Genomic DNA, 27,960 nt, shown 5'->3' with positions numbered 1-27,960 from the left:
GAATACATAGCCTTCTCAAAAGTAAATCCAGACTTTGTACACTTTTAGAATTATAACTTTAAAAAGTTATTGGGGGGCCAGGGATTTGGCTCAGTGGTTCTGCCACCTGCCTCACAAGCGCAAGGTCCCGAGTTAGATCCCTGGTATCAAACAAAACAAAACAAAAAAGTTGCTGGAACACTTTCATTAATTTAATGATTTTCTTGCCTAGATAACACAATATATTTACTTCAGAGCCCTTATATATTTAACAGCATTCATACTTTTTGGTTGGGCCATTATTTGAAAGTTTTAGTATAAAGCTGATCTGCACTTGAGTAACAACTACCTGCTACTTCTGATTACTTCTAAACAGACAGATCTACTTACTTTAGTCCTTATAATTTCCAGAAAGTTCCATGATGTAAAGAGCTCTCACAGTTACTAGGAGAGTGAGTGATAGGCAGGGACACTGTCAGGTTGGAGCTTAAAAAGTCCTAGCACATAGGTTCCCAGGGCAATCACTGCAGAGGGAAACAGAAAGAACAAAATGTGTTTTAATTTCAAAGTATTTCCAAAAGTCCCTACTTTCTTTTTATTTATGAATTTTTTTTAAAAATCACTTAATAGTATAAATTGGGTCAGACTCTTAAAATGGTCTCTGACAGTTACTAACTGTGTAATTTTGGGTCATGCATATGATTAGTTTTTTTTTCTCATTGAGTTTATTGGTACATTTTAGGGATACAGTACAGTTACATTCATCATTGGGATCTTGTACCTTTACATGACAAGTCTTGGTTCTCATTTTTTCCCCTTGTCCCTGCCCTCCCTTCACTCCCTCCTCCCCTCCCCATTTACAAACACTTTATTTCCGTTTTTTCATTTTCTCTTATGTTTTCTTTTCCCTTATTTCCTTTCCCCTACCCTTCCCACTTCCCCTACACCTTTAGCCCTTTTCTTCCTATTTCACATTGTAATTATACCATTAGGATCTTTTGTACAATTATAGTTTTTCACACCAAAGAAACTATTCGGTATTTACACATGTGTGACTTATTTATTTCACTTAAGAGTATGTCCTCAGTATGCATCCATTTTCCTATAAATGACTCTAATTTGTCATTCTTTATGGCTAAGTATTCCATTTTATCGAAAAACCACCTTTTTTGTTTTGTTTTGTTTTGTTTTTTGAGACAGGGTCTCACTTTGTAGTTGAGATTGACCTGGAACTCACTATGTAGCCCAGGCTGGTCTCAAACTCACAGCGATCCTCCTGTCTTAGCCTCAAAAGTGTTGGGATTACAGGCATGTGCCACCACACCTGTCTAAAGCCACATCTTTTTTATCCAGTCTCCAACTGATGGGCAAACGGGCTGTTTCTAAATTTTAGCAATTACAAACTGTGCCACTGTAAACATGGGTGTGCATATATCACTGTGATATGATTCTTTTAATTCTTTTGGAAAGATACCCAGCAGAGGGATGACTGGGTCAAATGGAACCTCTAATCCTAGTTCTTTGAGGTATCTCCATATTGATTTCCACAGTGGTTGCACCAGTCTGTACTCCCACCAACAATGGAGAAGGGTTCCTTTTTGCCCACAACCCCACCAACATGTAATTAATTTTGAGCAGTCTTTGACTCTGTAGAATGGAGTTAACGATCCCTTCATGATGGGGATGTTTTCAAGATTAAATAGGTGAACATGTAGTGAAAAAGTATTGCTGAGTGCTATAAACTTCAATTGTAGGTAGGTTAGAAGCAGTATTCGAAATCCTTGAAGTCTTTATTTTATTTAATCTTAGGCCATTTGACTTGCTGACCACGTCTCTTACTGACACAGGGCAGAGTTCAGATGAGTTATCCATTTTATATTAATGAAACATTATAAAGTAGTTAAAAAGAACTAGATATATACTTATAATCATGAACCCATGTCAATAATGATCAGTGAGTATGAAAAGCAACATTAAATATGCTTGGTGTACAATTTAAATAAAAATTATAAAAATACCAAAAAAAACCCACAAAGATTAAATAGGTGAAAACAGTTCACATAGCGGGGTTTTGGAAAGGACTTCATGTCTAAGTGCTCTCAGTATGTGACACAGCGAGTGAGGCAGAAGATCACTTGGGTGCTGTTAAAACCAACTGTGGCACCCACAGGGCCCTGGCTAAATACACCTCTGCCCTCTGTCTGTCACCTCTGGAGGAATCTGTAATGGCCCAGTGTGCCTCAGAACAGCGCCTGCATACCCTGAAAGCACTCAGAATGCTGTGGACCCAGTGGCCAAGCCAAGCTGACTGACTGTGCTCGTGAGGGCAGGGCTGCTCTGGTTCATCCAAGGAGACATGATGGATCAGGCCTCTAGTCGTTTGAAAAAAGAGGACCAAATTCCCTCTACTCCTATATTTTACCTGTCTCTCACTTTTACAACCTATGGCCCAATCTTGACATTCCTTCCTTAAAATATCTCTCTCCAATCTGAGATTTTGTCTCCACATTCACAACCCTAGCACAAGCTCTTAGCAACTCTTGACTAGATTCGACTCAGAATCTCTTGGCTCGTCTCCCCGCCAGAAGGTACTTTTTCTCTATTGCAGCCTACACACCACCTCCAGGAAGATCTTCCAAAAATACTAATTTGTTATCATATGCCTCCTTTAGCAATCTATAATAATTCTGCTAACCTCAACACCTCTGAACTCAATTTGGTTTTCAGTTCCTCAACACTCAGGTCCAAATTTAAGCCCTTGATCGAACTACTCCACGTACACTCACTGTCGCAGCTCTGTGTCAGCCAGTTGACAATTCCTTGGGAAGACCATTTCCCCTGGCCCTTAATTCACCCCACTCCCTTCAACACACTTTCTTTATATTCTTACTATAAATCAGGGATCCAATTCCATTTTCTCTGAAGTCTTCTTCGACACTAGTATTTTCTTTTCCTAAATATTTTTTTTTCTACTTTTACTCCACACCAAAAGGAAGGACTGCATTGCTCTCCAGGGGTTTGGAGTCTGTGCGATAAACTTGTCTACACTGCCAGACTACAACCTGTTCCAAATGCGTGTCAGTATCACATGGTTTTTTCCTAATGAATTGAAATTACTGATGGAGTGTTGGATTTAGAGAAAGTCCTCAATGAAGTTCCTTTAATGATTCAAATGCTATTCTCCTTACAACTAAATATTTAATTCCAAACATTATACTATGTACTCTGAAATACCATATACCTTACACCATATACTCAGATCTATATATGATAGATAAGATGATATTAAAAATGTATTAAGAAATTTTTAAAGATAAAAATCAGTTTTCACATTTATTTACCAGTCCTTCTTTATGGTGTCTTGCTGCCAGTTCACCACCTGGTAGATATATAGCTAAGCTCTTAGAGTGAAATGTTATTTTCTTTTGTAAATGTTACCATTTGAAAAATTAAAAAACTAGGCACAGCCTAAATAAAAACATGGAAAAGCATGTTCTATCCCTTAGCCAACTCATTTTCTGTGCTTTCATCTTTGAGCCAGGCAAAACATGCACCATGATTCTCGCTTCCCTTTCTTGGCTACCTCCTGCCAGTTTTAAGTTGCCACTGCTCATACCTGCTCACTTCTGCTGAGAGCACAACCCCATGACATTCTGTTTTGAGCATGCTATGAAATGTTCCTGGGCTGCATAATGATTCCAGGTTAGGCAAGGTTCACTGGCATAGTTTAGGATGTTTTATTCGAGCTTTACAAAAGAATGTCTACTTTATAATTGTCAATTATTAACATTTGGTATCGTATAAAGCTACTTGTTGTGTTAAAATATGAAACTTCTGGAAATAAAGCTTAAAATTTCACAAAGCCATAGAAAGGTTTACTTTTACAAGATAACAGCATTAAAGTAGCATCCTGTACCTGTATATGCAAAATATTTAAGAATGATTTCTGTCTTCTCTACATTGATATCTATTTTTATGAAAAAAATTGCCTATTTTTCTTTCTAATTTCTTAGATTCCACTATTTTCTTCTCTGTTCTGTACATCACTCTTTTCTCAAGTCTTTTCCATGAAAACACACACACACACACACACACACACACGTTTTTCTTCTGAATTCAAGTTAGATTTTTCTTTCTTTTCTTTTCTTTTTTTTTTTTTTTTTGGTACCGGGGATTGAAGTTGGGTCCTTGTGCTTGCAAGGCAGGCCACTGAACCGCTGAGCTAAATCCTCGGCCCAAGTTAGATTTTTCTAATAAACATAGGTCTTGCTCTAAATAAGGGGTTGCTGTCATATACTTTGAAATTATTTGCAAGTGTTTATTCATTTGCAGGAAAAGCTGGTTCATATTATAGAACTGAGAGGGCTAAATTCCTTAACAAGAATGGGAATTTCTGGACATATAAGAATAATGATCTGAATATTTTTCTTATCTGTAAAATTGAAAGAGAATTATGAAGATTTCTTAAATTTAAAAAATAAGTAGCAATTCCTGTTAGGTGCTGCACAGTGCTTATTTTACTCACAAAACAGGATTAATCAATGTCCTGCTTTATTTCTATTCTTGACAAGGATCTTTGTGTTTAGTATTTTACTGACTTACAGTCTGGGTTAACAGTCAGACGAGTATCAGCCTTCATCCTCTCATGGGCAATGAGAAGGACTCAGCTGTGTTTCTTCTGTTCTTTTCCATGAAATTACATGGTTAAGAAGCCATCTTGGTATGTTTTCTGTTGCTGGAACACAAGACTGCAGACTGGATAGTTCACAAAGAAAAGAAATTTATTTCTTTCATTATGGAGGCTAAAAAGCCAAGGGTCCAGAAGACATCTGGAAAAGGCCTTCTTGCTGCGTCACAGTGGGGCAAAAGCACTGCTTGGCAGGCCAGAGGAGTTTTCCAAGCTGGTGTTTCCCTTTTACTGTTAAAAAGCCACTGATTTCATCATGGATCCTCACCATCGGGATCTCTTCAAACCCTGAATACTTCCCTTAGGCCCTGCCTACAAAAACTAATAAAGAATGAATTTCTACCTCATGAAGCTTTGAAATTCACATCACCCAATGCATGGCACCAATTGTTATCATTGAGGAGATTCTCTTCTGTTCCTCTTTTGACTTTTTAACAAAAAATAATGGACAAATACAAAAGCATCTTTATTCAAAGAGTAAAGGCAATGCTTTTGTCCAAATGAAAATGCCATGTAAACAGTATTTGGTCAGGGGCCAGAGATTTAGCTCAGTGGTTCTGCCGCCTGCCTCGCAAGTGCAAAGACCCGAGTTTGAGTTCCCTGTACCAAAAGAAAAAAAAAAATCAACCCTTTGGCATTCCACACACATACATTGTCACCCTGGATTGTGCTGTTGGTTGAGGGGACTTAGAATCTGAATTTTCATTTTTTTTTCCTCATTGAGTTTATTGGTACATTCTAGGTATACAGTACAGTTACATTCATTATTGGGATCTTGTACCTTTACATGACACATCTTGGTTCTCATTTTTCCCTTGTCCCTGCCCTCCCTTCACTCCTCCTCCCTCCCCCTTTACAATCGCTTTGTTTCCATTTCTTCATTTTCTCATATTTTTTTTCTTTTTCCTTATTCCCTTTCCCCTACCCCTTCCCACTTTCCCTACACCTTTAGTCCCTTTCTTCCTACTTCACACTCTCCATTATCTCAGTGGAGGAAAGACAACCTCTTTAATAAATGGTGTTGGAAAAAACTGGATCTCAAGCTGCCCAAGATTAAAACTGAACCCTTATCTTTCACCATGCACTAAGTTAAAATCCAAGCGGATTAAAGATCTAAATATTAAAACAGAAACATTAAAGTTGCTGGAAGATAAGTTAGGCAGAATTCTTGAAGACATTGGCATAGGAAAAGATTTTATGAATTTTCATTTTTAGAGGCTTTGTGCTGAGATCCAGAGCTAAAGCTTCCTATCTGAGACATCCGTGGCATAGCAGTGCTTTAAATCGCATATTCTACCTTTGGTTGTGGTTCTCTAACCATGATGCTTTGTATGTTAATTTCCCCCAGCTGCTATTCCAAAATGCCACAAAGTAAGTGGTTTGAAGCAATAGATAGGTATTTTTTTCATATTTCTAGAGGCTACGATTCTAAAACCAAACTGCAGGAAGACAGTATCCCTCTGAAGTTCTAGAAGGACCCATTTGCCCCTGCCTGGTTTCAGCTGGTTGCCAGAAATCATTGGCTTTCCCTGGCTTGTAGCCACAACACTCAAATCTCTGCTACAGCATTCACCTGCCATTGTTGCCTCAGTGTCTGCAGCTTTCTGTCCAGATTTCTCTGTTCTTCAACGGATATTAGTCATTGGATTAGGCCTAGACCTAATCAAGCATAATTGCATCTTAGCTTGAATACATCTACAAAGAGTATCCCCCCGCAAAAAAATTCACTTTCATAGGTACTAGGAGTCAGGATTTGGATACATCTTTTTGGGGTACATGAATTCACTCCACCTGTTATCTCTGAACCCAAATAGCTGTATCTGGCACCTTGACTTATTTATGACAATTAATAATTCCAATAAACTAATGATATATTTAAGCTATCTTTAAGGAAATCATACATTTCCATTTTCCCATTTGGAGTGTCAGTTTATTTTGTTCTGTTGTGCAAGAGGATTCAAGTGCTACTGTATCATCAACACTTGTTTCTTGACAAGGACCAGCAGTGCCTAATAAAAAGACTGAAAATCTTTTTTTTTTTAAAGAGAAGTTTACTGTTGTGAAGCCGAGCTGCTAATTCTGGATAAATGTACAAAGATACTTTTGTTTCATGCAATGCATCTGAATGTGTATTAATTATAGTACAAATAGCCTGAACTGCTGAGGCTGGGACTTACTGAGACAAATGTATTCTAGGACCAAGGAAATACCCCTTCGGTGCACATTCACTGTCAATAATAAATCAGCACTCACAAGTCTCTTAAGATTATTTGCTAATTAACTCCTTCCAAAGGCAATTTAATATAGCCAAGGCTTTTAAATGGGGTAGGCTTCAGTGAAAAACTACAAAAACCTGTGGCTCTTTCGTGTTTTAAACATGACACGCTATCCAATTAAAATGCATAATTTTTCTAAAGTAGAGTATTTCATGCTCAGTTGATGTTGGATGAAGAAGGGAGAATTTCCTAGATGATTTTAAGCAAGCATAATTTTATTAACTCTGTTATTCCATAAAAATTAACATCTTTATTAAAAAACATTAGTATAGTGGACCCTCAAGTTACAACTGGCCTGACATCCGAACAACTTGGGTTAATTAGGGCAATGGAAGATTCATATCTGCCTCTTGTTATCTAAACATGTACCCAGGTAAACAACCAGATCTCAGCAGTATTGACTTACAACCAGCTTCAGTTACAACCTGCCCTTGGGAACTATCGACTTCATAAGTCAGGGTCCACTGTATTTAGCCAGGTGTGGTGATGCGCACCTGTAATCCTGGCACTCTGGAAGCTGAGGCAGGAAGATCACCACCAGTTTGAGGCCATCCTGGGCGGCATAGTGAGTTTGAGGTCAGCCTGAACCACACAGTGAGATCTTGTCTCAAAAACAACAGCAAAATATTAAAAATAAATTAAAATATCAGTATTTCTTATAATATATTGATTTAAATTTATGATCAAGGTTGAAAAAATATTGGCATGGATTCATATATATTGTAAAATCAATGTGCATCATGTGATTACACACTAAAATAATGTTGAGCTTATAAATACAATATAAAGTTAAATTTTTATAATCATAATCATCTTCTTTTATTTATATCCTGCTCCTACTGAGAAGAATCTCTGGTTACATTTACATATTGAATTACAAAGTTAAAACTAATGATGGGATCAATTATGCCCCATACTGAGCGGTGCACTTTGGAATGACTTTGAGAAAACAGGAGGGTCAAAAAAAAAAAAAAAGGCATCCGCAGTGTACAGAGGTTTCAAGATTATCCTAACAAATAAGGAAAGAAAGTACTGTAATGGCTGGTAATTTGTATTTGTCAAAGAAGTTAGGTTTATTTGGTGTGAGACGTAAAGCATGGTTTTAGTGTAAATTTTTCTGAAAATTAGAAATCTATAGGCTGAGTCATGAAAGTTGCTTAATTATTTAAGGTAAATGTATGAGAGCAAGTGTAATGTGAATCCCTTTTGTTTCTGTTTATTTGCTCTTCTAATTTGTAATGTACTTTTAGTGACTCTGTTGTATCTGTTGCAATATAATTTGTCCTGTGATTGCTGTGATTGCATAGAATTTGATACTATCCCTGCTCCTCCTTTTCCAGCTGCATAATAAATGTGCTTCTCATCTAAAACCTGAATGTGACTGTGGACCTCTGAAGGACCATATTTTACCACCCACAACAATCTGTCCAGTGGTACTGGTGAGTTTTTCCATATCATTCTGGTGTAACATGGGGATGCTATGACTAACTTCTACACTACAACACTAAGGTCTTGTTGGGCTGATATCTCTAAATCAAGGCAGCGCTATGCTGATCTAAAATACCTCCCTGCTTCAGAGGAGAACAACTTTGCTCATTATATTTCCTTTATTCCTCATTTCACAGCACACTTTTTAGTAAGGTATGCTTGCACTGAAGCTGACTCAGGTTTTATCACTTAGTCATGCATTACTTACCAGAAACTGTATGGGCGAAACACTTCTGCAGTTTACATATTTTATAGATCTAACTTCCCAGAATAATGAAGTTATTCTTATGGGCAATTTTGCTGGTGATGCACATTGTATATCTCCAAAGTTGAGGTCTGTCCTTTAGGTCAGAGGCTACCAAAACTGATGACACAAACCTTGAAAAAGTTATGCGCTGCCATTAGCTATTTTTTAAATAAAAATTATTGAACAATAAATTTAACTACCTGCAAAATAATTACTTAATTCAATAAATGCAGAAGTGAAATGTGCATGAGGAAAGTAAATTCATAAAGCACAATCCTCAATAGAAGAGAAACAGGTCTATTTAAAGAAAATATTCGTTTTCAAATTCAAATTCATTCTAAAGTGAAAAATTGCAAAACAAACTATTTTATACTCATCACCCACTTATTTTTCTTTCAAACAATATGGAAATTTAATGGCTGGAACTTTGTTTTCTTATAATAAAAATATAACAACTCAGAAATGTTAGACAAATACTTTGTAAAGGTCAACCTAGAAATTAATCAAATTACTCAATTTGCAACCACTTATGATTCATTTTGTAATTATCTGTAAAATGCTGGTTATATTTTTAAAATGCCTTTATGTAAAAAATTATTAAGAGCTCTTCATTTTCTCAAACCACATAAACAGAAGGAAAGAAAATGATTCTATATTGCTGAGGACAGCAATGCCCAATTCTAAATTTCCTTTCTTCATCAAAGATTTATTAGGAGGTTTTAAGTAAATGAAATTAATTAAAAATAACAAGAGTCATATATAAAATTTCTCTATATTTTCAGTTAACTTGGTGTTGGTTTTTATTCATTTAAAATGTTAGTTTAGAGAAAGAGGGATTCCAGAAATTTTTCAATATTTTGTTCATCTCTTAAAATATAGTAATCGCACTGGGTTAGACGCATCCTTGACTTACATTTTAACTTTTGAAAAAATTTTGTTATGTCATCCTGTACCCAAATGCTTTCTCACTACTCACCCGCTGGGAAAATCAATCCCTTTTGCCAATCTCTGGCCACGTAGCCAGGCATGAGGTGGATTATCCTTATTTTCCTATTGCTTCCTTCTTTGGGAGACTCAAAGGTGAAAACCATGTTATTGGAATAGTCTTCTAGCAGTTTTTCAAAACCTTGCAGTGCTGGTTTGAGACACTTGTGAATCTGAAGATTTGTTTTTAATCATTAAAAATTTCTGTGGTGTTAATCAAGATTCCTATCTCAGCAGTGCCAGTGTGCCCTTTGGTGGCTTCTCCTCTCTGAAGTATTTGACTCCTTTGGATCATTTTTTCCTTCCCAAATATCTACCTTTCATTTCCTTGCATGATGCCATGCTCTCCCACTCCTTTTTCTGTTTCTCTGCATATTTCCATAGTATTTTTCCTGGGTTCGATGTCAACCTGCCTAAATTTTTGCTTCCTTGTAGTAACTTCCCGTGTCATAGATTTACACACTTAAAGTTCTTCCCAGTGGGATCTGGCTTGTTTAGTTGATTTTACCATCATGTTAATTTATATTCAGATAGAATATCTCTTCTGAATCTCAAATGTACAAAGCTGCAACATAGATGTCTTATTTTGTGTTAAATGTGCCATGCCCATGATGCAATCATCATAGCTCTTATTCACTGACCACATACACTTTTCCAGGGATTATGGCAAAGGCATTAATTAATTAATTAATTCAGTAAATATTTATTGAGTGCTCAGTATTTGCTACACAATATTATGGGTGGGAAGAAAACAGTAAGAAGCAGGAGCCAATCTTTGACTTTGTAGAGTTTTCTTTCCCCATTGGGGAGAAACAGACAATAAATAATACAAATAAATAGAGCATTTAGTACCTTCTTATTTCATAAAATATAGAAAAAGTATAGTGGAGGTTAACAAGTGTTGGAGAAGAGGAAAGGTGAGATACTGGTCAAAGGGTACAAATTTGCACTTATGTAGGATGAGTAAGTCCAAAGGTCTAACATAGGAAGGTAGGATGATTACCATAGTTAATCATACTGGCCATTTGCCAAGAGACTAGATATCAGGTGCTTTGACTGCTTTTGACAGGCATGTATACACACACACACACACACACACACACACACACACACACACATGAGTTCACTTTGTAAGGAAATTAATATGCTAATTTGTAATAATTATTTCACTTTCAATATATTGTCAAATGATAAAAATCACAGTTTTAGCTTTAGATCTGCCTGGAGTTCATTATTCATGAATCTAGGATGCCTTTATAGTACACATTGCCATGAGAGCTCTGAATGGGCAATAGTAGAACTACAGATTTTGTAAGATTGAAAAAATAAAACAGAATATAAAAATAAAAGATGATTGGTTCATTAGCAATAACAAGTTACTTTTAAAGAAATTATTACAACTAATATACTGGAAGAAACATTTTTAATGTATCAACACAGGTGGATGAGAATCTCCTCTTTTCAAGAAGATATGTTCTGGGATCTACCTTCTTGGTTGTGTGGCATTTAACATAAATGACTCCATTCTGATTGGGTCATCTCTCTAGGGTCTAGGATAGGAACTCAGTCCAAAGTTATGACTCTTGTTTTTTTAAAAAATAGTATCTAAATGTTAACTATCGATCTACTTGCCTGTCCACCTATCTGCCTATCTATCTACACACAATAGAATCACTGGTTGTATTTTCAGTGGAAGCATATAAAAAGAAGGAATGCTGGGAATACAATTATAAAAGGCAGTGAGTAGAGTTCACTGAAGAGATAATTGTGTGAAGAATTTGGGATTTGAAGGAGTCACCGTGTGGCTTTCCTAGTGACAGAGCTTCACCAACAGAGCAGCTAGCCAGGACTTAGACTTTGAGACAGAAGGTGCCTGACAGTCTTGAAGGTCATTGAGATTATTGTCTGGACTTCAACATGTAAGGGGAAAATCCTGAATACACAGTTAAAGATGTCACAAGATTTTCACCTGCATGAAGCAATATAGGCTACTGTAAGACATTTAATTTTTACTCTGAATTCAGTAGGAAGCTTTTAGAGGATTTTAGTGAAAGAGGGAATGATTGATTTGTATTTGAAAACAACAATTTAACTGTGTTGTGAAAACTCAACAACGGGGTAAAGAGAAAATACACCCATTTTCTCAGTGAAATGGAAAGTTGAATCATTGAGAGTGAGGATAGTGTAAGTCTTGTAAGGAGTTTGAGAACTGGGAAGAAGTTTTACAGTAATTACATCAATAGGAGGTATGAAGCTCAGCCAGGTTTAGTTAATAATAATTCATTTTGAAAATAAAGACCAATAAGTTTGGATAATTTGATTGCTGTAGTTACATTCAGTTATATTTTTCCAGCTACACTCCAGGTCAAGGAGTAGAGTGAACACAACTAAATCACAATGAGACCGTGCTTTTTTCCCAAATAATAGGAACAGAGAGAAGCCAAGGAGGTGAGGAATTATCGGAATCAGAAGCAGAATTTCATCTAGGAAATGAGAAGGCAAAGTTACAAAGTGAGTAGTACCACAAAAGGTATTAGGAACAATAAATCGGACAGTACAATGCAGTCAAGGACTGTGGTAGTCAAGGTTAAAGGCATCAGGTTATAACAGTAAATGAAATACGAATAGAGACTTTGAAGGTGTTGCAATTATTGGTAGGGAGATATATGAATTTATTTAATTCTCACAGGAAGCTATATAATTAATATAGATTTTACATATGAGGAAACTTAGAAATCAAAGAAATAAATACGTTCCCTAGTGTCACATGCTAGTAAAGGGCAACCCAGAACTGCAAGCTGTAGCAGTTAAACTTGATTGTGTAAACTTGTTGGCCCAGGAGCCTCCCAGGACATTGGTGGAGCTCCTGTGGGTGTGTCTGAGTGCGTCATGGAGGCCTGATCGTGGGGTCCATATTGGATCCCCGGCCTCTTCCTTTCCAGTGGTGTTCCCTTGCTCTGCCCTCCAGCCACCATGAACCAAGCATCTTTGCTCTACCAACCCCTTCCACCAAAATGCTTCTGCCTTGGGACCAGACAACCACGGACTGAATCCCCTGAAACTGTGAGTTAAATCAAACCTCTCCTCCTTAAAATTGTGGACATCAAGTACTGTCCCAGCATCAGTAAAATTAACGAATATGGACACCAAATCTTATCATTACAGAGCCATAAGCAAGATGAAATGCCCTACCCTTTGACCAAATTCATATTGTCTTCTCTCAATGACTAGAACCTTCAGACTCTAAATCTCCAAAAACGGAAATCTAAAAACCATTTTGCCTTCCCTCATTATCTAATTAACCCTTAGGTATCCTACTGCGATGTTCTTAATTTTGTCTCATAATCTAACTCTAATTTCCTCATATGCCACTCTGACACAATTTCTCCCTAAGTTCACCCTATCAGGGACCCTGCTGAATTTCCATCTTTTCATACATCCCCACCTTGCTTTGTGGGTCTACATTATAAACTGGAAATAGCATATGGCCTTTCCTTTTTCATGCATACATTTTTCAGTCATTCCTTATTTAAATCCCCAACTCTCCAGTGTAATACACAAGGTTTTTTACTTGATCAGCTACACGGTCTCTCACAAATCACCTTACAGACCAGAAATCAAGGCTAATTGAACTACTTGTGGTTTGCTGAGTACACCTGTTCTCTTGATCCTTTGGGGTCAGCATAAATCACTTCATTAAAAGTCCCTAGTTTACCAAATAAGATTTAAAGATTACTTTCACATAATAGGATAAATATATTTACTATTACACCAATTAACTGTTTTAAATACTCATATTTTAAACATATTAATAAAGTCATTATGCCCACAAAACTGCTTAACGTGCTCAAAATTATGGTCATTGAACATTTTTCATCTGCAAATTCTCACTGACTTCCAAAAACCAAATTCACAATGCATTACCTGCTTGTAAAGTTTCACCATTCTGTTTAAAGAAAAGTCCAAAGGTAAAATAATATATTTAGTTTTAAGCTATTAAATACTGGTTTCCTTATTTAAAATTATTTGCCTCAGTGTCTTAGACTAGAATATCCTAGTGTCTATTTTCTAGAAGACCAGGGAAGATTCAGGTTTGGATATTACAATCACCATAGATATCATCCTCATGTTCTAAAAAGTTTAAAAGGAAAAGATTACATCAAATTTATGGAAATTTTTCCTTAGCTTTTGACTCTAAGGTCAAAGATTGGTTGCTTAGTGAGCTACAGAAACTCAGTATGGATCCCTGATTCCAGGCTGAAGCTCACATAGCCTTATGTCATAACAGAATGCTGCAAGGCCAAGATCCGTGACAGTGGTCTACCGATAGCCTAGAAACCTCTGCAGTTGTGAAATTTATAAAAGTTATACCTCCATTCTCAGATTCCTGCCCTTCTCCAACACCTGCTATCCACTTTAGGTTAATTGTTCAGTAGATATATGCTAATTTGTTATGGCTATTAGCATATTTCCTTCACACAGGGTTGGTCTTTTTATAACCATGCTGTATGGCTTCCACAGATTATTAGTTGTAATAATGTCTTTTGCCATAAAAATGAGTCTAAATTAACTACTCTGAAAGTAAAATCACCATCATTTTCTTTACTCAAGTGGGGAAAAAAATCACCAATGCATCTTTATATCAGATATAGTCACTGTTTTCTTAAAATGCAATTGATGGGTAGCATATTTTTTAAGTACTATCAAGAGTTTATATTTCGTAAAATATGGGGCTTATATTAGGATTGTTCCATGATGGTGCTTAAGTACTTACATTGCTTCCTTTGAAAAGTTTACCAGCTGAAATCATTTCATTTATATTCTTATATTCCATTTACTGCCATATTGAAAGAATCCAGAACTATCTAAAAAGATAGATTTCTTTTCTTGTTTTGCAAACAAATGTAAACTGAATCACAACTTTCAGTCCAAATTTGCGATAAGCAACTTTATAAAAGCCATGAACTTATCTCAATCGATTGTCAAAATAGGTGTTCTGCTTTTGATTAACCATTAAAATGCATTATTGGTTCTTGCTACTAATCACACCCTGAAATCTCAGCTGTCCAGTCCTGCATAAAGTGATATTGCAAAAAACTGAATGGCTTCACTTGGGACATGTACTCTTCAGCACATGAAAGCTGTCCCCTCTTCAGTATTCTGAATTCTACATCTAACCCTCGACAGACAGGGGCTCTGTGATTTTAACCCCTCTTAGTTTTACTTAAATTAAATTGGGCTTCATTACTACATGATCAACCCACTTTGAAAGGCTTTTTTTAAATGGTCATATGAAATCTCTTATTGCAATAAAAATTTATACTGGCTGTGTCTTCCACTACATGACAAAAAATAACTTTAATTTCTTTTTATCACAGTTTGTTATGCTTTGGAAGCTTGTGAGTCATCACGGTCATGTATATTCTTTACTTTGGAAGCTTGGAGTTAAATTTGTATCTATATTTGACTATGATGTTAAGGTATATATTATTACTATCCAATCCCTTTACTATAATGTTCTTTGCTCTAATATTGACATTTTTGAAATGATTTTAGATAATGCATATATTTGTATGGTCATAATAATCAGTAAAGTAGGCTATGCAGATTCTTAGCATAATCTCATGGAAGAAGTTATAAAGAAAATATAAATTTCATCCATTTGGGAACTCTTATGGTGTCTCTTGAGCTTTAGATGATTTTTCAGAAAAATTAGTTTATAGAAGTACATATGCTTTTTCAATGATTCTTTAGTTGGTGGGAGGCTTTTCTTTAATTAATTCTTCCACCATCAGCAAAAACAAGATTTGAAATGTCTCATGTTGTTGAATTCACATTTTAAGCTTTACTTTTGATGTAAAGCTTAAGACATTTACATTATATTTAGCTTCATGATTTAATTTAGATTTAACCATTTTAAAAAGTAGTTTATTACCTCTTAAAAGCAAGGCTTTTACTCTCTAAATGCCCATCCGTTGGAAACTGGATAAAGGAGTTGGGGTTTTTCTATAAAATGGAATATTACTCAGCCATAAAGAACGAGAAAATAGATTCATTCATAGGAAAATGGATACATATTGAAGATATACTCCTAAGTGAAATAAATAAGTCACACATGTGTAAATACCGAATAGTTTCCCTGGTGTAAATAATCTGCAACAATGCGTAAGATTCTAATAAGATTACTGACATTTAGAAATGGGAAGAAAGGAGCTAAAGGTGTAGGGAAGGTGGGATGGGTAGGGGAAGAGTAAAAAGGGAAAAGAAAAAATTGTGAGAGAATGAAAAGATGAAAATAAAGTGTTTGTAGATGGGGCGGGGAGGAGGGGGTGAAGGGAGGGCAGGGGTAAGGGGAAAAAATGAGAATCAAGACTTGTCATGTAGAGGTACATTATCCCAACAATGAATGTAACTGTACTGTATCCCTAAAATGTACCAATAAACTCAATTAAAGCTGAAAAAAAAGGAAGGTATTAACTATGTCATGTTTTTAATATTAATATTTGTGGCTGATAAATTACAGCATAGGGATGATATAACGTTAATATGCTGACTGCTTAGATTTGAAGTTATATGCCAGATGCGTATCTACTCTCAGTGTAGTAATTGCTATTACTATGTCTTTGAGATCATTACTGATAGACAATGTATATAATATCTGCATGCTAGATTCCTTCTGCTTTAATTCCTCCTTCCTTCCTTCATTTTTTTCTTTTGTTTCTTTTCTCCCTCTTCCTTGTTTATTCTTTCTTTCCAACAAGAGAAACAAGGGAATTCATTGTGTAATCATGGAACTTCAAAATGTCATCTAGTGGCTATGTATAAGGGTGAGGCTGGATAGACAGTAAGGCAGGATCTGCACTATTAAGAACACTGGCCTGTATTGCCAAGGAGTTAATCTTTATTGAAAGTAAACATGAGACCATGTGGCTAGCTTTGTGTTACAGAAAGACAACTTTGGTATCAGTGTGATGAAAAAGAAATAAATCTGAGGCATGGAGCAAAAGACATATGAGAGTATTAGTGTGAGATTGGCATACGAAAGGTCAAAGGGAACCTGGAAGAAGATCGTAGAAGAAACTAGAATATTAGGGTTTGATTTTATTTCCGAATAGATAAATTCCATAAAACACAGCCACGGATCCACCGGTCCTCCAGGGAATTTTATTAGAAGTTAGAAAATCAAGAGATTCTGGGAGTGGTTATTGGATATTATCTTTAATTTCATACAAGATAATTGCAGGATCTTGATGAAACTGTTACTATATGACTGTCATGAATAAGCGTAGAGGGAATAACAGCTTTCATAAGCCTTTAGTGTTGAGAGATTTTGGTAGAAATCTATGAGATTTTCCTTAGAGATTGAGCACCATCAGTGAAAAGAAGAAAGAGACCATTAACTCTTTCAGGAAACTTGTATGTAAAGTGGCAGTGACTCAGAGAGGAAAACCATATTTGTTGTAGAGAATGGTTCCACAGAACTCAGGGGAAAGTCTTAGAAAGAAGGAGAGGTGCCGAAGATTAAAGAGAGTGAAATAAGCATGGATTAATGATAGCCATAAGGGATGGAAGGCCTGGTGCTCATCCTAACACGAACTCTGGATGTGTAGGCAAGTAAGTCACGGCCATCGAAGAGCTCCGGGATGGGGACACGTGACTTTTTGCTAAAATAGTAAAAGAATCTATTTACATCAATCACAAGCAAACAATACAATTAAAAAAATATCTAAATAAGACCAAAAATATATGCACATGAATAATAAGCAAATGAATCTACACTCACGTCATTACTTATTGAGAAAATGCACATTTCAATATCATACAATGGTTCGCAGTCACCTGGATAACGAAGGAACTGGAAATGACTAGGCATAGCTCAGAAGTAACGAGGTCTTCACATATGGCAGGAGGGAGAGTAATTTGGTTCAGCTCCTGTTTGACAGTATAACTTAGATACGTGAAATCTGGCTTTATCACTAATTTTACGGGAGGCAAGTTTTCAACATTATTGTTCTTATAGTTTTGTTTTTTAAAATGCAGTGAAATGCACTCATTTATGGAAATCGCTTCACAACTATGCCTAGTTGTTGTGTTTCCTCAGTGTCATCTGTTATCGGCACTATGCTGGGATATAAAATAGCATTTTAACCTCTTATAATATAACTGTGTGCTCATGAAATACAAACCTTTAAAAATACAGAAGAGAAAATATTTAATATCTATACAGAATTATATTTTAACTATTATTTATAAATAGGATCCTATTAAAATTAACTATTTGAGTTTAGTAATTTTTTACTTATTTGTAATTACAGTGAATGTAACATGCACTTTAATACAAACAAATAAATGTTTGGTATTTTCATATACTGTGGAACATTGCTATTAATGTCAGTATATTCTCATTACATGAGTAAACAATAATTTAGTTGAAATACTGTTTATATCTGTTCTTTCCAATTCTTTATTATCAATAATGCCTTCATATGTCTATGTGAAATTACTTCTCCTAGTATCTCCCTAAGCACTTATCCCATGATGGACTTTTTTTTTCTGTAACAGAGTCATATTTTGTGAGATTTTAGTTTCTTCTATATTTAAAAATCCATTTCTACATCAGGAAAAATAGCGATTGGAATGTATTATAAAACAGTTGACATTAAAGGATAATTAGGTATCTCTCTCTTCCTATCTCTCTCTCTCCCTCTCTCTCTCCCTCTCTCTCTCTCTCGCTCTTTTCATAAAGGGTATCAAACTTGGGACCTTGTGCTTGCGAGGCAGGCACAGCACCACTGAGATAAATCCCAGGCCCTGTAGCAAGTCATTTGATGCAAAAAATGACCATATTTCATGTTATGTCTTTTGGGTCCAGCTGTGGTGTGTTCTTCCTGAAATAAATTATCATATTGTAAGAACCTATTATTCTTTAAGAAGAGAGTTTATCAAAGTACCAATAGGATAAGTAATGAAGTTATTATCATAGTGAAGGAGCCAAAATTATCTGGAAAATATAAGTCTAAAAACATTCTTTAGGTTTGGTTCAAATGGTCCCAGCTCTACATCTCTTCTTCTTCACTGTGACTGTGGCTTGGCCACGTTGCGGTGTGACTGCAGCAGCCATCCCTGTAGTTCCACGTGTAGCACCCTCGGGGAACCATATGCCATATTAACTTCTCTTCTGCTCTTTCTTGCTCTTCAACAACTTTAAGATTTCCAAATTATATATTGTAAATATGGTGATTAAGTTTGAAATAGCATAGAGCCTGTGAAGTCTTTCCCTGGAGCATGTGTTACACTAAGTCTTTCCTCCTCGGAGTGTCGGAAGGTCTGTCAGAGAGTACAGTAAGGTACGTCTCTTCTTCACAGCCCCGGAATTATGGGATCTTGGGGGCATCTTTTCCCCTGTCTCTTCCTTATCTCTTCTAACCAGAGTTAATAATGACAAACTCCATGCTAAACTTCAGCCAGTTAAAAGAGGGAAGGAGACATCTGAATTCTGTGCAATTCTGAACTTTGTATTTTGAATTCCCTACAACTGTTGTTCCCTGCTGTTTCTAGAACTTCCAGAAATGTAATGTGATGAGGAGGTGAGAACATTTGACTAGGGATGAATCTTGTTGAACTGAGCTTACTTTCATGATATTTTATTTTGGCTGCTTTGCCCTTCTTTTCCATGTACCTCTTTAACCTTTAGCCACAGTCACTAAAATCATCTATTACCTTGAAATTCTTTAAGTAACCTACCAAAGTTTTGTACCGATGCAGTTTTCTTTTTTGGTGAAAGAGTAGGGATAAAGCACAATGTCAGTTCTCATTAAATGTTTCATCAATGTCATTACTTAATATTCATTTAATTAATATTCATTATAGATCAATTCATAATTGTCATCATAGTAATGATCGGCAAGAAGAAACCTTACTTTTTTCATATTTTGAAAAATCTAACTCAGACTCAATTTCAGGGTATTCAAAAGGGATAGCTCCTTTTGTTTACATAACTTTTTAAATTTATAAAATTAAAGTACATTGTGGCCACTCAAGCATTACAGTGCTATATTGTTTAGAATACACTGTAAATCCACATCATTTTTCATTTGACCTATTTTTCATGTACATACACTTTAAAGAACAGGGTATAGGAAAAGGGAAGACAGGAAAAGAATTATCACTATACTTGAGGGATGAATCATTTATCTGTTCCATTGTCCTAGTTAGATTGGCTTTTTTGGCTTCTCAGCAACCTATTTTTACGCTGACTTGCGCTATTCTATAGAATATGCATGTTTGTATGTAGGGTATATTTAAGAAAATAAGGTCATGTATTGTGGCTAAATATTTTCCATTCAAATAAATATGGCAAAATTTAATAACGGTTGGATGTTTATTTTTAATAGGGCTCTTAAAGTATTCCTACAAGTTTCTGTGATGTTTCTTGTCTAAAATGTAGATGTACCTAAGGTAAGTGATATTTTTAAGGAGACAAATTTGTGCTATGTCAGATTTGTTATGACACATAGAAAAGGCCTATAAGATATAATTTACAAGTCCGGTGGAGAAGAAATCTATTGAGACTTAAAAATATTTACCTGCACAGGAGCTTTTCTAAAACAAGTTTAAAAATATTGAAAATTAAAAATTTCAAATAGATTCAAGCAAAACATATCTCATATATGACTGGGATTCAAAAGTGAGGATGTAAAACTATATATTAATGAGCAATTTAAGTTATTTTACAAGTTATTGCAAATGCTATACAAAGCAGCTCATTTAAACATATAATACACAACAAAATAAAATGTTATAAATTCATACCAAAAATAAGTTACAACTTACCAGTTCTTGTCACAGAAACATACAAATCTGGCAATAGTAGTTCGCATTTTTCCCCTCAGTTTCATAGAGGCTTAACAAAAAGTAAAGAAAAAACATAGTTTGATAGTGCTCTTTTAGAGGAAATTGTCTTTTTTTGTTGTTGTTACTGAAACCTGAGATTGATTGCTCCAAAGTGATATCGTGTCCCACAATATTCAAGTAATAATGCAATAGGGTTAAATGGAATTTAAAAGTAGTCAAGAAATACAAAAGACAGTGAAATTTATTTTTTCCATCAAATGGAGCAAATATTTAAACAAGAATAAAACCCAGTGTTGGCAAAAATTTGTAAAATTGGCTATTTTTGTTAAACACTAGTGAGATTAAATCACCACAGATTAAAGCTTCTAAAACAAGATTCTGGTTGCACCCTTCAAAGAAAGTTTGGGGTAGTCCCAAGGAAACTATCCAGGTAGAAGTAAATTGTTTGTCATTCCCATCTGTTAGATTTTGCTTATAAATAGTGTCTAAACCAGTCTCCCTTACCCACCTCTAGACACTGAAGGAGAGGTGCCACTTTACAAAAGTAACTTGTGACTTTAACAATTCCTGCTGAAACGGAGATGACAGAGAGGATTCACGTACACACCATCCTCCATTTTAATGTTAAATACACCTCGTCTATTTTCAATTTTTTGCTTGTAACCTGAGGGGAAAAATCATTTGTGTGACTGTTGGTTCAGTTTTCAGTACAGTGTCTAAATATTGTGTTTATTTCCTTCTTCAAACTCTGTTCCTCTGTACATGGGGAAATGATAATCAAGTTGAGGCCTTCCTGTCCCTCCTTCCTTCTCAATTTAGAGAGTACAATCTATCCCTTCAAATTCTGTTGCTAATACTATCTAGACTGTTGCTCTTTTCGGTCACATATGCCCAAGGAACTCAAATCCTAAAGGAATACAGCTCTATACCAATGTTAAGTTATTACATTACTCTTACTTCATACTAACTACAAATATTTCCATTTTGTTTGGTTACCATCCCCTGAATATCTTCAAATCACTCAATGCCTATAGTCTCCCAGATTTTTTTTCATTGTGTATTCCTTATTTTCTCTCTTCTGAAACTCTTCATTTTTTTCATAATAATTGTTGCACCTTTAATAATATATTAATTTCCTAATTCACAAATGAAAAATTCAGACAAATTGTGATTGACTTAACAACATCATGATTTGAGTCAGGGGGGCCAACATCATTGTGTGTTACAGAATCCCTATCACCAGAAGAGCTATTCTTTCTCCTGTGAATTATTTCCTGTGTTTTCTCACAGGTTGGATTCTTGTCTCTCTCTTCACATAGCCATACAATTTGTAGGTATGTACATAGGTCACTGTGTGAAATTCTCTTTCCTACTCAACCCACATTAGTCTAACTTCTAACTACAGAAATTCATGCAAATCTTCTCTTGCCATCCTTGCTAAATCCAATTGCCCTGTCTTGAGTTGGATCCCCAAGAAGAAGAGTTGAAGTATATACTTAGCTTTGTGCTATTTGGGAAGGAAGGAAAGGATCTTCCAAACCAATGTTTAAGGGAAGAGAAAGAAGCAGAACAAGGAAGGGACAAATGCTGAACAGGAAAATAGTCATAAAAATAGTTTAGTGTTGGCCTGAAGCGTGATGGACTTTGCTCCAAAAATCATGCCATAGGGCTGTTCTTAACTTAAGCTGAGGGACCTGTCTGGTGTAATTCATTCCAGTCTGTGCATGATCCCTCAGGGTAGCAGGTATTCCTGGATGACGCTGCTCCTGAGAGCAAAGGAGGCATCTTTGGAAAACAGGAATAGCAGGGAGCTCTGGGTAGTTGGTGCCCCCAACAGCTAGTGTAGCAGACCAGTGGAGGATCTGCGTTGGCCTATCAGCAGGATCTACTGGAGATCCTTTCCAAGGGTGATACTCATGTAATTCTCTGCAGTGTTTGACCTGTCTAAAGTGCTCTCCTCTCATAGGTGTATGACTGACATATACGGTGAAGATTTAAATTTCCAAAAGAATTATTACAGCAAAAGGCACACAGCTGTTCATTCCTCTGAAAATACTCCTCCTTGCTTTGATCATATCCATTCCGCTGTTCTTGCCACTTTCTGGAGCGGTTCTAGAAGTCCTTTTTTGTAAGTGTCTGTAGTTGGGCTGCCTCAGCTGCCTCAGTGTCCTGAATCAGTGGAAAATGTTTACTTTTTGTCGTCGTTTTTACTTCAGGGAAGAGGTAAATGCTACGCAAAGCCAGATCTGACGGATACAGTGCAAAGTGCACAGCACGGTGTTTCCATGAGCCTGCTCTCCTGTCGGGTGTCACTTGGTAACAACAGTGCTTTTTATCAGACCCAGTAAAGATACTCACAGAGAGGACTCCCAGAACTGCCCAAGAAAGTGGCAGGAATGGTGGAATACATGTGTTTGAAGCGAGGGGGAGTATTTTGAAAGGGTTTAGTAACAATGCATCATTTATTGTAATACATTTTTTATTCAAACATTCACCATATGTATTGGTCACGTTCTATATTCCATCATGCTCAGCCACTATATATGTTCTCATTTTTTTTCCTCTCCAGACATGCTTTATCAATATTGTTAAATCCTAGACTAAATCCCATTCTTAAATATATGTGAGGCTTCCATTTTGCAATCTAATATCATCTTGTTATGGTCTTCCTCAATTATCTCATCCCATTCGGAAAGTTCCACTACCACTTTTGAATCTATCTATGAAGCTGTTCCTCCCCACGCGCGTCTGGAGCTAAGCGGTCTGCTGCATGCTGTGAAAATTTCCTCCTAGATGTCTCACGGAACCCGACAGTTGACGTAGCAAGAACTGAACCTAAAGAGTGTGAGGTGAAACAGTGCTTTGTGACTGCGGAATGCTTTCCCTTCGTGACCAGCACCCACATCACAGAACTGATCTTCATCAGCACTTTTCAGTTCTGACAGATGCTAGGTGCTAAACGGATATTTTCTGAGTGCATAGATAACCTGTGCCAGTCCTGTCGACTTCCATCGTTATAAGTCTTTCCTTGAGTCAAGAAGAAAACCTATGAATGCCAGGAATATCGAGTAAAAGTTAATAACATATGGGACAAGGGGGAATATTTTAATTATTAATAATTCATAATTGAATCGTATAGCTACAAACTAGTAAATGTGAGTTTAAAGTATGTGATGAAATGATATCACAAGCAGTGAAGTAAGCCTTACATTTGGTTTTTGCAAATACGCCTGAAGCATTTGATTATTCAGCTTAGAAGCTTGTGATTATCATGCTTTTTGGCTTTATACAAAATTTCCAATAGATTATATTGTGAATAGCTCACATCTAAAATAACATAAGGTGTTGGGGAAATGGGAGGTGTCGGGAAAAGGTAAGAAGGGAAAAGAAAAATAACAGAAAAGGAAAAATGTGGAAACAAAGCCTTTGTAAATAGGAAAGGGTGGAAGGGGTGAAGGGAGGGCAGGAGATGGGGAAAAATAAGAACCGAGATGTAAAAGGTGCAACATCCCAATGAAGAATGTAACTGTCTTGTATACCTAAAATGTATCAATTAAAAATATATTTAAAAAATAAAATAAAGTAATAGGTAGACATTTTAAAGGAAGTATTTTAGAATTCTCAGAAGAAGCAAAGTATTTCATCTAATATTAAATTAGATTTAAAATCAAATTTTAAACATGAAGCTAAAGTAATATAATCTTTTATTTAAAATACCATAAATATCCTTGGTATAGCTTAGCAATGAAAACCAATCTTAATTCCAAAATGAGATTTTATTAAATATTCATGTTGTATCATTTATAATTTTTGTGGTTTCATTGAGAGTAATTACTCCCAATTAACATATCTTTTTAGTGAATATTACTAAAGTACAGGATTTTTAGCAAGTAAATATAGCTATATAACTTCATTACAGAAATTCTAAGAAACTCTTATGTTAAAATAAAAACAAATCTGTGTGAGGTGATCTATTGGCTTCTTTGAAGGATTGGCCCATTATTTCAATTATCTTTCAGTGTTCAATTAGATGGGTCTAAAACCTGATGGAACATTATACTAGAACAAGATATGTATACAGAATTTTTAAATATATGTGTATGCAGATAGCATACATATATACATGTACATCATACTATAGAGTTCTAGATTATCGTATAAAAATGATTATTTAAATCTGGTTAGAATTTTTTCTTAACAACATATGAAAAATAGCAATTTGTACATGGGTGAATACATCTTAGTGGTCATCTAACATTTCCATTATAAAGTATTGCATAACTATTTGTAAGCAAGAATGCCAAATTCTGAATATCAGAACTAAATTTCTAAATTGAAGAAATTTTGAGGAAGATATAACATTGAAAGTTTGAACATATACATATATTTGAATATGTATATATTTGGATATGTATACATTTGAATATCATATATTTGAATATATAAGTCAGTATATTGCATATAGCTCCTTGGAATCTTTATGTCCATGCTTATTATATCTTCTTCACTAAAGTTGATTATTCCTTTATATGAGGATCATATTCATATATTCAATGTACATTTATTGAATATGCCTAGGAGAGAGGCCCTAGAGAAACAAAGATACATACCTTATAGATTTAATGTTTCTGTGTGAGTCAGCAGCTTCTTGGGGGATGTGCCTCACTTGTCTTCCAGTTTCTGTATGCATTTACCTTTCTCACTGAGTTTTATATAATTAAATGTGATATACACCCTCTTAAAAGGAAGTATCTTAAGTACATACAATTGTTCTTCTTTGGAAAAGTGTACTAATGAAAGAAACGGAGCTAGGTTAAGTAGTTCAGGCATTCTATTAAAAAAGAAACAACAAACTTATAATTCTGGACTTTTCCAAGAACTTCTCCAACTGTATTAGAAAAAGCCTGTCAGATATATATTATAAAATATAGGGTAAATAAATGATTGCTTAGCTACTTTAAGTTAAAAAGCCTTTTTGTCCACCTGGTGCATTTTGCATCATGGCAGCTTCTTTATGGAACTATCAAAAAATAATAACACCTCTAGCACCCTGCAGAATTCTTGAAGATTTTGCAGACATTGTGCATTATGAACTTTCAAAGACAGTGACGACACACACTGATGCATTTACTCAGAGTTCCTAGTGCACTGTTGTACATCTCATTATACAGCAAAGTCCCTATTTGAGCTAAATGGGTTTAAATATAAACTGTGCATGTGGATCTCAAGTGATAGACTCTTAATAGATGTCAGATACTCTTTATTGCTACCCTCTTTTATTTCAGTAACATTTTAATTAATTCACACTGATTGAATAAGTGTACATCGAGACTTGTTTCCTAATGAGAGTGCATTTAGAGGAAAGGTTCTGCATCATTCTGATATCCTGTGGGTAATTATATTCTAATTACATGGTCAGGGGAAAAGAGTCTATAACTCAGTACTGATATTGTTCATTGGACCCAATTAATTATATGCACATAATGAAAGTTCATGATAAGGTTGACTGGCAGTCAGTGTAAAATTTTAACTCAATTGAATTTTAGCCTAATGTGAGTACAGAGCTGGACTTTAACCCGGTTAGAAAGTGCTTTGGCATAAGATCAGTGGGTATTTAGAGAGAAAAAGGATGAGAACAAATTCTATTATGCATTCTGTTTTGAATTCAAAGTCCTCACCAAGGATGATGAAGAGGAACCCTAAGCTTTAACTCTAAATATTGTTATCAATATTTCCCCATTATCCACTGTGATTCTTTTTTATTCTGAGAGCAGCAATATGTTGCCTATACAGTGATGCATTTCTAGAATTGGCTCATAGAAAGGCAGCATGGTGCAATAAAAAGATTTATAGTTTATTTTAGAGAAAATAAAACGTATAGGTAGTAATTTCTTATCCAGATTCGTTGCATGCAGAGGGGTCTAGGCACCAGCAACATTAAGACTTTAGCTTAAACATACACAAACATTACATATTCACACTCAGAAACTGGTGTCTATTCCTCATCTATATGAAAGCAAGAATGCCAAAAAACTAACTAAATTATAAACAGCCAATAATGAAATGTGTTTTGGAGGTGGACATTCTGATTGTCAGCTCTGTTTCCTTTTAGCTCATCACTTTCAGTATATCCTTTGCTCAATCTTTGCAAAAGAAGTTATCAAGGTTTCAGGAAAGCAGTAGGGAGAATTCTGTTCTTCCTTTCTCTAAGCCTCACCTCTTTGTCTCCCCTTTTTCTCCATCAGTGTCCTTTCTTAATCTCTTCTTTCCACTCCCACTACATTCATTCTTTCTCTAAAAGCCTCACCATAAATATTATCATTAACAAAATATAAATCTTTTGGTTCTCATCTCTTTGTAAGCATCAAATTTTGTTTTTGATAAAGAAATTCTAACTGGTCCTTTTTTGCTGAATTCGTAAGCAGGCAACGGAAACTAAGAGAATCTTTTCAGTTCTGATGTTAATAAAGTAGTTAATAATTCATAGAGAATTTAAATGTACTATATATTGCATATGATCCATTTAAACCTATGGGAAAGTATAAATGTGAGACCCAGCCAACCCTGAAGGAGGTGAAGTACAGTGAGATTAAGACACTATTGCAAGTTTGAGGAACAATCTTTTCTTTATACAATGGTCATATTCTAAAACCACTTTCATACCGTGCTTCGATCTTCAGCAGCTGCTAATGCATGAGATGCGTTAGATAGAGACACACCACACACAAGCATTTAACCCAAGATTCCCAAATGAAAGCAAGAGTCAAGAAAAGGAGAATAGAAATGTAGTGAACAGAATCCATTGAGACTGAATCTTACAGATTGAGTGGTTTTTGTGAAACCATTTTATGGGTGTGTAAATATACAAATGTTCTTACTGTCAGTGACAACTTAAAAGTAAATTTAAGGATACTTCTTTAACCATATGGTCTTCCTTTGATGATACCTACTCGAGTTTTTCTTAATTAATTACTAATGATTTATTCCACTGAAGTCAAGACAGTAATGAGAGGTTTTACTTGTTTTTCTGGAGTGATTCTAGTTTTTTTTAAATCTACATTTCAGAGCAAGTAAACAGTGATCAAAATGTGATATGTATAGGTATCTATCCCCCATGCTTAATGACATTAATAGATCTCATAAATATATACGAATACAGGGCCGCGAATTTAGCTCAGTGATTCTCCTCCTGCCTCGAAAGCACAAGGTCCCGAGTTCGATCCCCGAAACAAACAAACAAACATATACTAATACAAAAATAAAGAGGAGAATATATGTGTGAAATAATATAGATATCACTATAAAGATAAAGATACATTATTAATATTTTCATTGAAAATATTTGTTGCCCTTAAAGTTTTCAAATATCATTGCATGAATCATACTGTCCTTGGTTGAATATTCTCTATGGACAAAATAGATACACACACACACACACACACGCA

At 35.4% G+C, this 27,960-nt stretch overlaps 1 protein-coding gene across 12 annotated transcripts in view; it reads left to right on the top strand.

The window, feature by feature from the left end:
- The window catches only part of Dgkb (diacylglycerol kinase beta), a 609,362-nt gene that overhangs the window by 178,513 nt on the left and 402,889 nt on the right, over nucleotides 1–27,960 (top strand). For all 12 annotated transcript variants that reach the window (XM_010643347.3, XM_033757026.1, XM_010643348.3 and 9 more), the window contains one exon: nucleotides 8,283–8,381. In XM_010643347.3, coding sequence (XP_010641649.1) covers nucleotides 8,283–8,381 — 99 coding nt within the window. The remainder of the gene's footprint in view (nucleotides 1–8,282; nucleotides 8,382–27,960) is intronic.

The sequence above is a fragment of the Fukomys damarensis genome, unplaced genomic scaffold (assembly GCF_012274545.1).
Source record: "Fukomys damarensis isolate Sample0158 unplaced genomic scaffold, DMR_v1.0_HiC HiC_scaffold_4, whole genome shotgun sequence".
NCBI lineage: Eukaryota > Metazoa > Chordata > Mammalia > Rodentia > Bathyergidae > Fukomys > Fukomys damarensis.
This window is presented reverse-complemented; position numbering and strand designations above follow the sequence as displayed.